The 12,612-nt window shown below is 44.4% G+C and overlaps 1 protein-coding gene across 1 annotated transcript; it reads right to left on the bottom strand.

Annotated features, from left to right (window-relative positions):
• Positions 1–627: 627 nt before the first annotated feature.
• fez1 (fasciculation and elongation protein zeta 1 (zygin I)) lies at positions 628–12,196 on the bottom strand. The gene is made up of 10 exons (XM_026372310.1): positions 11,939–12,196; positions 9,192–9,551; positions 6,326–6,413; positions 5,490–5,576; positions 4,413–4,578; positions 3,504–3,808; positions 2,733–2,813; positions 1,882–1,957; positions 1,729–1,794; positions 628–1,627 (listed from the first exon to the last, which is right to left on the bottom strand). Exons 2-10 carry the CDS (start codon positions 9,521–9,523, stop codon positions 1,611–1,613), a joined length of 1,218 nt encoding a protein of 405 aa, XP_026228095.1. The 5' UTR covers positions 9,524–9,551; positions 11,939–12,196; the 3' UTR covers positions 628–1,610.
• Positions 12,197–12,612: the final 416 nt, after the last annotated feature.

Consider the following 12,612-nt stretch of genomic DNA (forward strand, 5'->3'; position numbering starts at 1 on the left):
TCACCACCAAAAGGGTTGTTTGTATCTTACAGTATATTGTGATGTGCAGGTGTCAGCACACACAGTTCATCCCACACTGCCAGAGATTTTGGGTCACATGAAAGAAGTCTGGGCTCCAAACACCCACTTGATTTTGTTCTACATTGGCAGAAAGTGCAAGATTTAAAGTCAACCACAGGAGGGCAGCAAATGCTTTTATTTCTAACTCCAAAAAGGAAGAGTCAAGAAAATGCAGATGCTCACAAGTGTTTCACAACCAGTTCCTCACAACATGTGTTAGCAGATATTAGATACACCCTCAGAAGAAGTTCATATGATTTGGAAACATAAAGCGTCCTGGTCCCAAGTCCACAGCATGGACAGTGAAGCACGAGACGTCTTGTTCCCAACAACTTCTTAATGTTATCATTAATAATGCAAATGAATATTTGTTGTACGTCAAAGAAGATGCTAAAATATTAAACAAATGTATGATCTTTAACATTTTTAATGCACATGTTTGCTTTCAGCAATGAGATTGTTTAGTTTTTTCATATAAAGATCATACATTTGAAAATCATACATGTGGAAAATTGGCTTTAAGAGGTAAGAGACAGTAACAAAGGACACACATACACCATTTGGGTCTAATGTTTATTAGAATTTGCGATTAGCGATGTAACATTCACCTACATGGCGCAAAGGAAGTCATAAATATGCTAATATGCACGCCTTTGTTGAAATGAGCTCATCTGATCAGGGGATGATCTGTCTGCAGAAAACTCAGTGATACACCTGCATGTGACTGAACAGGATGGGACACACAGAGGCCTGTGGCTTTTGATGACACAGGGAGTAAAAATAGAAAATGAACAACAACAGTTTCTATCAAATATTTCAAAAAAGTCAGAAGAGCACTGGATTTGAAGACGGTGAAAGAAAACGTGAAAGAAACCAAAACCAAAAATAGCTCTGGAATGCACTGCACTGCACCCGTAATAGTCGTGAGTTCCTTTTCATTCATGTGGAGCTACAGTACTAAGTTGGCAGAAAAAGGTGCATGGCTTTTTAATTCAAATGAATCACTTTCATCTGAAACAGTACGGGGAGGTGAGGACCTGTGGATGCAGTATGGCATGTTAATGCTCTTACAGTGGAGTCCTGGTGAATCAGTGGATAAAACAAACTGTGGTTGAGGTCAGTTTATGAGTAAGAGTTCAAACTTTGTGTTGGAGGAAATAAGAAAAAACTGGAAAAAAAAGACAACAGTAGTAAGCAAGGATAAAACTGCATTCATGTACCATAGTGGTGTGATTATTAACAGCATGTCATGCTCCATTTGTGAAGTCCTTTAAGTGGGATTGGACCGTCCCACTGGTTTACGTATTCAGATGACGGCCAATTCGGGGTCTGGCCTGAGCTTAGTGTGCAGGAAGAGAGGAGGTGAGCTCAGCAGAAGGCAGTAGTCATAGTTGAGGTGAAGAGAGCGATGTTGATGGTGAGGATCCATGGTCGATAATGGCAAAAGAGGGGGAGCTCATGCAGCTTGGGCCAGAGGTTGAGGAGGGGTGGGAAAAGGCTTTCATGGGAAGATTTCTCCATCACGCTGTGGCCCCCGGCTTGCAGGTGCTTTAAGTAGGACACAAGACTAGAGAGGAAAACAGTGGAGAACCATGTAAACTCTCTGATCTTTAGAAAAAGACAGAACAAAGCTGCTTCATACTGTTTAACGAACTCGATCCTGCTCACCTTTCAATATGTACTCAGTTAGCAGTGTAGGCACCTTCTCACTGTCCTCCTTCATGGCATAAAGAACTAGACACAAGACAAACAACACGTGTCAGCTCTGGAGATACATGTTTACTGTGCTGTGGTAGTTGTTAAGCTGGGCTGGACACTTACTTTTTGTGAACATCTGCAGGTCATCAACAGATGGAGGGGTGCCTTTCTTCTTATATGGAATCACTATGTTTAGATGCTGAAACCGAAGGAATTGGACAAAGGATATAAATCAACTACAGAAGTGCTTATATCATGTGGATAGTTGTGAGAGAAGCATTGATCTTTTCGTATAACCCTTGGCTGGAGGAACGTCCAACATTTCCTTTATGTGTTGACTGTACAACGCCACCTACAGTCAGCACACAGTACTACATTTTAAACAGACTTACTAATAAATCTGAGTCATAAAGGGTTTGGTTTTGGGATGGTGTTAAAGGTTCTTTTCATTCAGTAATATCTGCAGACTGGAGTAAAGCACCTGTACATGCTATGATCAGCTGCTGAGTTCTCCCATTTACAGCACAGAGTATATGTGTCTGTTTCTTCCAGGCAGGTTTCTTGCAGTGCACCATACCATATTGTTTTTTCACACCATCAGCAGGGCTCAAATTACACACAGAGCAGGCCGCTCTTCCTTGGTATGACCTCAATTGTGCGCCGGACTGAGGCGTAAATACAGACTGACCAGCCAATAAAGACAATATCTAAAGTCAGTGCACGCTGAACATAAGTTATTCCATGGCTGTAACACACATACCTACAGTATCACGATGAGCAGTAACTTGAATCTCTTCAGTTCTTACTACAATAGCTTTAGTTTCTCTATCTTCAATAACTCATATCTGTTGTGTTTGCAGTGCATTTAACCACATTTTCTGTGTTACATGCACTGTACACACACTATACTGTAGAGATATATTAAATGTACGTGTTATTTAATTAAAAACCCACTTTCAGAGCTTTCAGCTTACCTGTTTGTCATTCCCTGTGCTTCCAAATGTTTGTCTGATGCCTGTCTGCAGGATGTTGGACAGTCCTTCCATGCTGAAACGCTACAGGTCACACACACACACACACACAGTAGAGAGAGAGAAAGAGAGAAATGCAGAACATTGATATTAACTAATAAATTATTTACACGATATTGAAATTTCAGCAACCAGCAGAAAGCATACTGCAACATTTACTCATTGAGAAACTATTAGCTGTAGTTAATGTATTGTGTGTGCATCATTAAGCCATTTGTACATCCACAACAGTTCAGTAATGCAGCCTCATGCACTCAGGAGTGACCAGATAAAAACATACTGCAGCTGTGATTTACACGGAGGGAAAATCCATTAGGTCGCTCCTCTGTTACTGGACATGAGTGAACCGGACTGTGCTGTTACTGTATGAAGACATCAGGTCACCTACACTTTAGGATCTTTCCTGGAAGGCACTTCAGAGGCTAATGGAGCTGAGATCCATTATGCTAACAGTCAGAGAAAGAGTTGTGGTTTCATCTTTGTCTGATTTGCAGTGGAAGGATTAAACGTGGAAGCTTCATCAAAACCAAACCTGAGAGATGTATCCATATACAATATACTGTATGTGTACATGATCAGGAACTCTGGTGTAGTGAAACTTCCCTTGAACTAAACCTTGAAACCAAGTCCTAATCCTCCACATGCCGTCACACTGATGACACTGCACTGCACATATGTGTAAAACATACAGGACCCTCATTGGTTCCCTCTCACCTTGGCAGGCATGCCTCCTGTCTTCTCTGTGCGTCCCGTGGAGCCGGTGTTCACAGATGGCGTCCCTCCCCCCTGCAGACTCAGGGCCTTGTCCCGGCGTCTGCGTTTGCTGCTGTCTCGCTGCTCCCTCTGCCTGTTCTGCACGTCCATCAGGGCCGTAATGAAAGTGTTCCTCACCTCCTTCTCAAACTCCAGCTCGTCACGCCGAGCCAGCTGGTTGATCAGCTCCTCTGAGTACTTGCCAATGGCAGCCTCCAACCGGTGCTGCAGGTCGAGCAAAGCTGATTCGTCCATCAGCCTCAGGCCTGCAAAACGGAGGAAAGAGGGACAGTTGGGTGTTGTTTCGTTGTATTGCCTTATCGTGTTCCTCATGTTGCAATGTTGCAGCTGGTAAAGAGGGAACAGGAATCTAGAGCAACTAGAAACTTTACACATAAGATACCTGCCTCTGACGTTAACCTGTTGGAGTTTGTTCTCACTCTAGTAGTGATCCAGAGTCCTCACATTCCCCACACATACTTAATCTTTACATTCATCTTGCAAACCGGTGGTCCAGACCACAGGTAGGGAACCACTGAAGAAGATAATGTAATAACAGCCTGGCTCCAGCGCTGGATTCTATCCCAGCTATCATCGGGAAATTTGCACAATTCCAGTATTATTCATTATTCCTGAAAAATGGCCTGATTTGCTTGTTTATTGAACACGGATTTCTAATATGTTTAACCATGTTTAACCATTTAACAGCTGCGTCCTCTTGAACTCTCACCTATGGCCCTGATGAATAATCTAACCATGTGAGTTACAACATAAAAACCATCCCGTGGACTCCGTCAGCCGGAGTCGCTACTTGTTAAATGTTGCACGTCCACAAGAACCAGTGGCAGATTTTTTTTGTCACACTTATACCTTCGTAGGAGCAGTTGTTGTTGGAGGCCTGTGACAGCTGCTTGATCTCCTCCAGCAGGGAGGGGCTGTTCCTCGAGGAACAGTGGCTGATCTCCTCGTCATCCTCCTCCTCGGTTTCCCCCGGATCTGGAGAGTTCTCCATCATCTCGGCTAACTCCTCAATGACCTTGAGAGAGGAGAGTGCGAGTTAGATGGAGACAGGAGACTGTGGCCTCTAAAATGTGTGCGAAACATCATACTTAAATCCATTATTGATGTTTACACAGGCTGAAACTATGGGGCTGGATTATGACAAGCATATGTCTAAACTTCTATACCTGTATGATGCAAGGCAAGTTCAACTCCTCACACAGTCATAGCTGACAACAATACATTTTTTACAGCATGATAAAGTAAATCCTCCAAACTAAGCATCATAACATGTTACCAGGAAGCGTTTGTCCTCATTACGTTACTAAAATAAATGTGTGGTTACAGTAGATTAGGGAGCAATTGTGTTCATAGTAAAGAGAAACCAGTGTTGATTAGTATATAAAACAGGCAATGGAGTGTTCATTAGCTGTTACAGACCCATCCCCAGCCTGCGCCGTCTTCAGACTGTATACGTATATAATAATATCACTCTATATGCAGATGACATAAGATGACAACCTGTTATCCAGACATCACACAGGGCTTACGTTAGGTAGGCTCTATCTACTGGTAGTCTCTGCATCAGTTCCAAGTAGTCCTGAGCCTCAGGAGTAACATCCAGAGAATATTCAAATCAGACTGTACATGACGGTATATGACAAATATTCAAAGTGTTTGAATTTGCAGAAATCAATTTAGTAAACACAGCAACTCTTAGCAGAGTGACCTGAACTGGTTACTTAAGAATGATTCTCTGTTTTTAACCTTCACTTTTCAAACCTCCTGCTGACAAACACAGAGAAGGAATGAAATGCAGACTAAGAGTAAGAGTGGGACTCTATAACAGGCTATAGTCCCCAAAATGTAAGTAATATATGCACACACACGGACACGGACACGGACACACACACACAGGGACACACACACACACGGACACACACACACCTGAGCAGCTGTGATGAGCGGCTCTTCACTCAGGCAGTTGGCGTTGTCGTTCTTCTCGTTCATCTCTTCTTCTTCTTTTTCGTGGATCTGTCGAACGTGAGATAAAAGATGAGAGACAACCAACGGACAAATGGCTGCTATGAAAATCAGGAACTAAATCCATCAGGAGATGTCAACCAGTGGTCTGCGGCCTCCTGGTGACCTGTGTAAGCATTGCAGGTCATCTCTGATCATGGTAATGTTGGAATGCATCCCGAAGGTCACATGCAGACTTTAAGTTGACCCTACAGGAGTGACAAATGTTAGTATTTACTAAACTAAGATCGTTGCCATGGGAAACATACTTGTTAAACAGCATGTGATCAGGTAAGCATGCTGATGTCAGCATTTTGCTGCCAGCACCTTTGAGCCTCACAGAGCTGCCAGCAGCAATAAAAATGTCTGCTCACGCCTTGACCAACACAAACATGGCCAAGACTGCTAAGTGCAGATGTCCAGATGAGCGTGACAATTAAAGGAGAGGAAGAGAGAGACCGAGGCTGAATGGTAAGGTTGGTCAAGCATGTCTTCAAGTGGCAGAGTAAGACTGAGCCTCAGAGACTATTCCAGCTGGTTTCAAATGAAAAATGACACAGTGAAGCGTTGCTTCAGACAGTTAGCTGTCATCTTATTTTCTGGGTCAGAGTAGATTTCATATAACCATGTGTGAATAAAGATTACAGCTGGCCTCAGAAATCAGAAGCAGTAATTAACCAACGCAAAGATTTTAAAATGTGCTCTTCACCAGAAATCTCACAGCTCTCAGATCTACATATACACACATACAGTACATGTACCTCCTGGTCAGAAAGATTCCCGTTAAGCCCCTCTGAGTCAGTGCCGTCCCAGGTGGAGATGTAGTTGTCAGTCAGAGCATCCCACACACTGTAAAATAACACAGACACATGCACACACACACATAAGCAATGTGCTTTGAGGTGTAGTACCAGCACAAATATCACCACAAAGAAGCATCAAAACCCAGTCTCTGGCCTCAGCTCTGAAGGCTGTCTGCTACTTTCAGCTGCTGTATCCACACATCATGCAGTTAGACACTTATATAACAGCATTAGACCAGAGTTTGCTGTGTTGTTTTGTCTCGCTGGTCGTAAAGGCAGTCTACTCAGCTGTGTCACCAGCAGCTTGCAGCTCAGTCAGTATTTCAATGTGTCAAATCAGTGCTGGTGGTCAGAGTGCAGAGCAACAATGCACAACAGAAAAAAAAGCAGCTTACTACTCATTTAAAGGTATCCTTTAGATTTAGATAAAGCTTCTCACATCATTGTGCCAGTGGTCTCTGTCTGACCGCAGCCCGGAGCAAGTGTCTGTCTGAGGACGAGTGACACGAAACCGCAAAGAGAAGTCTCCTTTGTTTCTGTTCTTCACCCAGAGGCTGGCTGAGGCCCGCCGCTCTGCTCCCAGTGGCACTGCCCACACCCGGACACACAGTGGACGCCATTCAGCTCACAGTTTACCTCACCAGCCTCGACCGCGTGCCCACGGATGCAATCAGAGGCACATACACACACACTTAACCCTAAAATGAAAACTTCGGTGACCCCAATTTTAATAATAATAAATCTGGCTTTAATGATTTCCAGGAAGTCAGGCGAGTACATCCTGTAGTTGGAGGCGTGTGTTTGTCTGTCGTCCCTTCCACCATCATTCAGACATTAAAAAGAGATGGCTCCTATAATAATTCTGACTTTAAAAACAATTGAGCTGAGTTACACTAAGCAGTGGAAAGTTGTTGGGTCGCCTTCTTCTCATCTATATCTCCACTTGAAATGTGGACACAACACACCACAGCTTCACATGAACTCATGCTGCCTGCGTAACACAGGGACACAGTTCGGTCGTCCGACTGCCAGGAACTGGAACTCCACGTGACAAAGTGGTCCTGCTGTGTTTGCTGGCCTGCAGCCACTGAGGAGAAATCATTCTCTTTAATATTCTAGTTCTCCATCAGCTTTGTCGGACTCCCTCATATCTGCGTTTCTAATCAGGCAGCTGAACGGATTAGGCCAAAAATGTGCGACAGACTGTTTTCAACCAAACAGCGGATTTAGAGCGTTGAGAGAATTCAGTCGGTCTGTGAGTCTTTGAATCCATCCCTTACTGAAACCTCTATAACATGAGCATAACACAACGTCCCTATGGGTCTGAGCATCAGCAGTGTGTTAGCTTTTAGAAATAGCAGCTTGCATTCTGTGTCTGAGCAGTGCGGAGGTGAATCGGAATGAGAAATGATGAATAATAAGACTTTGTTAATGTGCCAAAGACTCCAGAGGAGGTTAAAACAGTTCCGCTTCACTGCAGTACATGTGTAGTGGTCAGAACTACACAGTGATACTGTCACACTGGATCCACCCACAGTCCTGGGCTGTCTGCTCATCATGCAGACTGAACAACTTGATACTGTTTGAAAAATCATGTGACTCCCATCCAAAAACACTTCTAATACACCTCCACTCAGGTTATTTTTAGCCTGATTCATGTGTACGCGGTGTGAGGATGTCTGCGTTTCCGCCTCAGAGGCTGCTAGCAGAGAGGACGGAGGATGTGGCAGTCAGCTGGTGGAGAGGCAGAGACAGAGGCAGAGACAGAGGCAGAGGCAGAGGCAGAGACAGAGCAGCAGAGCCGAAGCCAACTGAGGCGTGCAGCAGTGAGCACTGAATAATTCAGCACGCAGCGTGCACTGTGGGAGATGGGGAGGGCGGGGTCACTCTGCTGATTGACTGGTTGTTTAGGGTGCTGTGGTCTGTGTGTGGAAATATTTAGGCTTCATGTGTCACTGTGGGGATGCGGAGCCCCTGTTTAGGCCACGAGTGTGAACTGTTGATGGCAAGACTGGACGGATCCAACAGAACAGAGGGATGTTCCTCTGATCCACTTCTATTACTCTGCAGCATCATCACACTGGAGCTGACATAATGAATATCTTTCACATGACACTGTTCCTCTTTCTTTTCATTTTCTATTATTGTTGTATGTTTATATTTCAGCCCAATCACAATTCTCCCCCTTTGGTCTACCACTTAGCCCTAATCCCTTCATCAGTCACATGGAGGGGCTGTAGAGGTCCTGATTATCGTCCGGATTGAAATGGTTTGAAATCGGATTTGTCTAATTGGCTCATATGAGTGTCAATCACCAGATGATAGATGTTTAACAGTGATTATAAACCTCCCCTTTCATGACCTCTTCCTTTACCAGAACTATAACAAAAGACGAAATCAGTGTTTTCACCTGATGATGATAATAATGCACATAGGTTCTGAGTTTTCAGTCAATACCACATGTAACTTTGTCCTAAGAAACAACCTGAACATACTCAAAATCAAGGGGTAGGGGTAGCAGTCAACAAGAGATGTATTGTCCATCTTCCACCAGGTGTCCTCTGACTTTCCTCTTTCCTAATTTCAGATGCTTAATGTAAACATGAAGGTGGTTTAACCTTGAGTTTCTTTCTATGTGCTGTGTACCTTTACTGTGAACAGTGGACCTTCTATAAAAAGCCCCTTTTAATAATTCAGCCTGTTGATTGAAGCGTCCCTGTCAGATCCATTCCAGCCCCAGTTGTGAACAAAAAGCAGGTCACACATTATCAGATGTCCTCTCCTGATAGTTTCAGGAAGACAAGAGAACAATATGAACACTCACTCTTCATCCTGCAGCTGCTCCTCATCCTCCTTGTTGTGTGATTGGTTGCGTATGGGTGCCAGGCCCTCCGTCTTGGTGTTGTAATTGTGGAAGCAGACGTTGAGCTTCTCGTCAAACTCGTTGACCAGGTCCTCCATCGACTTGAAGCTCATCATCTCAGAGAAGTTCTCCAGCTCGGAGAAGTCCTCGCGGGTGATCGAGGCCAGCGGGACGGTGGTGGTAGTGGCGGTGGCGTAAGAGGAGTGATTCAGCGCCGGGTGGTCCAGCTCATCCATCCGACAGGGCCGGAGATCCTCAAACTCCTCATCCAAACACACGAGAGGGGCTTCCATGGTGTCCCCTGTAAGGTTAATGTCTGCCCTGCAAAACAAAGAGGTGGTGATCGGATCACATTTCAAGTTTCAACAACCTGCCTTCAATTAGACAAGACCACTGCTGCAGCAAATGTGTTCAAAAGACAGGACCAACCAGTCAAACACAGAAGTCCCCATCTGCTAGATCTACCAAAGTCCCAGAGGGATTTATCTGGTGCCTCCTAAATCATGCCTGCCTCTCGTCATATGGACTGGCACCGTGTTGTCTAGACAAAGAGGTGATGGAGGTAGATGTGCCAGAAGGGGACCAGGTCCCACAGGGAACCCAACCAGTTGGCTTTACTGGTAAACCACAGTTAATTAAGAACCTCTACTGGGATTTAGCTGAGGAAGGTTTCTAAGATTCAGGGCTGTTACAGGAAATGTGAAGTCAATACTACAGTGTGAATATGATGCTGAACATGAATGTAACGTTTAGCTTGATCTTTATCTTCTAACCATTGTGAACTGTGTCAGATGTTAATAACAGCCTCTACACACTCATCAGTTTTTGTCAGTTTGTCAGTTGAGGGACTCAGGTCCTTCAAACCATCACTCCCTGTGCAGTCCCCGGGTATTCCTCAGTCTGTGCTGCGTGTTTCTGGACTAGAACCTGTATTTTTACTCTTTCATGATTGTATTTTCCTGTGAGCTTGCTTCATGTTTGTGTTGAAATACATTTGTGCTTCTACCTGCCTGTCAGCCTCATGTGTCCAGTGGGTCTTCTGGTATATCACATGGTTTGGAGATGAAAGAAGTCTGCCTTATACCGTATCTAATAATACAAAGTTAGTCTTGTTTCTCAATCATCAGATATCTTCCTGCTGCTCCGTGACAACAGAGGAAGAGCTGACATCAGAATTCATCAAATGATCCTTAGAGTTCACAGACATGGAAGATGCTAAGGAAAACTGATTTTCATACTGAACGATCTACTGTCCTGACTTTCCTGTGCCGTCCCCACTGAGCGTCTGTTGACCAAATGTAACAGAAAGGTAGAAAATATAAATCATCTGCAAAAAGAAGCATCCTTCATTGTGCTTTAGGTGAACTTCACGCTGCAGTCAGACGTTTCAGAGAAGTTGTGCCTCGGCTCTTCAGGCTGTCTGACGCAGTGTAATTACTGTAGCGAGGCCTAGATTTCACCCACTTAACACCAGGCCACGGTCCAGCAAAGCACAGAGAAGTCCATTTGAAAACAAGCTGGTGCAAGCCTCTTCCTCCTCATCACACCACTCAGCAAAGTGCAGCCCATCCACAGCCGGATATTGTTTTTCACAGTCTCATCCTGTCTCTGTCAGCGTCTCTTTCCTCTGTGTGTGTGTGTGTGTGTGTGTTTCATTCTCTTTGTGGAAGGTTCTTTCTGTTTTTGTTTTTGTTTAACTACATTATTGGCTGAAGACTTTGTTTCTTCTGTAATTTCTGTAGCCTGTGAGCTCAGAAAATGACTCCATGTTGAGAGACGTGAATTATCCAGGTGTCTCTCTGTGTGACAGTGAGTGACACCTTGAGTCGTTCAGTAAGACAATTAAGGTCAGTTGTTCCAAATCTTTGCGGGAAGCACTAATGCACTGCTGCTTGAAAATTGGGCAGAGTGATAAACACCCAGGTGACTTTTCTATTGTTGATATTTACTGTTTGGTTTGGTTTTGCAGAAAGGTGTTTTCTTCTACATATAGCATACAACACGACGTGTGAGATCACATCATTCACATTAGAGCTGACAGTAAGTAAGGTGGGTGTGTGAGTGTGTGTTTGGATGTGACCTTCACAGTGGTGGTCTCAGGTGTATCTGCACACTCTGCAAGGATGCAGGTATAACAATTAGCCAATCACAAGAGCCCATCTGGTAATTTAATGTTCCCTAAATACTAAGCACCAAATAGAATAACAAAAAAAAAAAAAAACTGACTATGTATTTAAATTATTCCTGTGCAGATTTTTAAATCACATTTTTTCACATATCCAGAATGTAAATGTGTTTTGCACTGTGCTATTAAAATCAGGACTGTACGTGTGAGTCTGTTGTGTATCTATGAAATGAAATTACTGGTCACATGTCTTATGGGCTCAGTGTCACATAGCAGATCGAATCATATTTCTATTCTATTTCTATTTAGCCCGTTAGGATTGTGTGGTACATACTAATGTATCCCACACTTAAATTAGTATTCACTTGGCCGTGGCAGAATTGGAAATCAAGGTAGTCCGTGTCATCAGCTCATCAGAGGAAGAAAAAATGAGGAGAGTGGGGGGAGGAGAAGAGCAGCGAGGAGAGAGGTAGGAAGGAGGAAACCATGGTTACCAGGCAAGGATGGAGGCAGAGTGAGGACCTCAGAGAGGTCAGGATTGAGCACGGGGATGGAAGAAAGAACAGTAAGGAGACAGAATTACCTGCAGTAGACCAGCCGCTGTTGTGCTGCTGCTTGGTGTGTAGCTGTTCTCAGACGACAGGACTCCTAAGCCTTCCTTCGAAGCGAAACCCACTGATGAGCAGCAGCAGTTACATTCATTCCAGAGGCAAAAGGACAATGGAGAGGGGGGAAAAAAGATCCGAGAGGTAAAGATGGCAGTGTGGTCTGAGCTTCGGTCTGTATTCCTTCCCTCACCCGTCAGCCCACAGCCACCCTTATCTGTCCTCCCACAGCCCGTTGTTTTCCAATCAATAGGCAGCCAGCCCAGTTCACACAGAGTCTGCGCACTGCCAGGCCTGTGACGACAGCAGCTCACCCTCCCTCCCCCTCTCCATCCTTTCTTCTCTCACTATCCACATTTTCTCTCTTTGTCCCTGCCTCCTCCCTCCCTGCACATATGAATTCCCCAATATTCATGAGAAGAAGAGCAGGAGGAGGAGGAGGAGGAGGAGGTTTGGGGGAAGGAGATGGCCGTGTGGCGTGGTGGCACATTGCGAAGGTGCCTAGATTCTGCATTTAAACCTCCTCACTGTGTCACAGGGGTTATTGGCTGCTTCATCATGCTGCCACAGAGCTGAAGGGAATACAGAGAATTATGGTGTTTTGAACAATGAGCACGGCTGGAGCAATCCTACCAGGAATAATGATATATGA

This window comes from Anabas testudineus, chromosome 14 (genome assembly GCF_900324465.2).
Source record: "Anabas testudineus chromosome 14, fAnaTes1.2, whole genome shotgun sequence".
NCBI classification, from domain to species: Eukaryota; Metazoa; Chordata; class Actinopteri; order Anabantiformes; family Anabantidae; genus Anabas; species Anabas testudineus.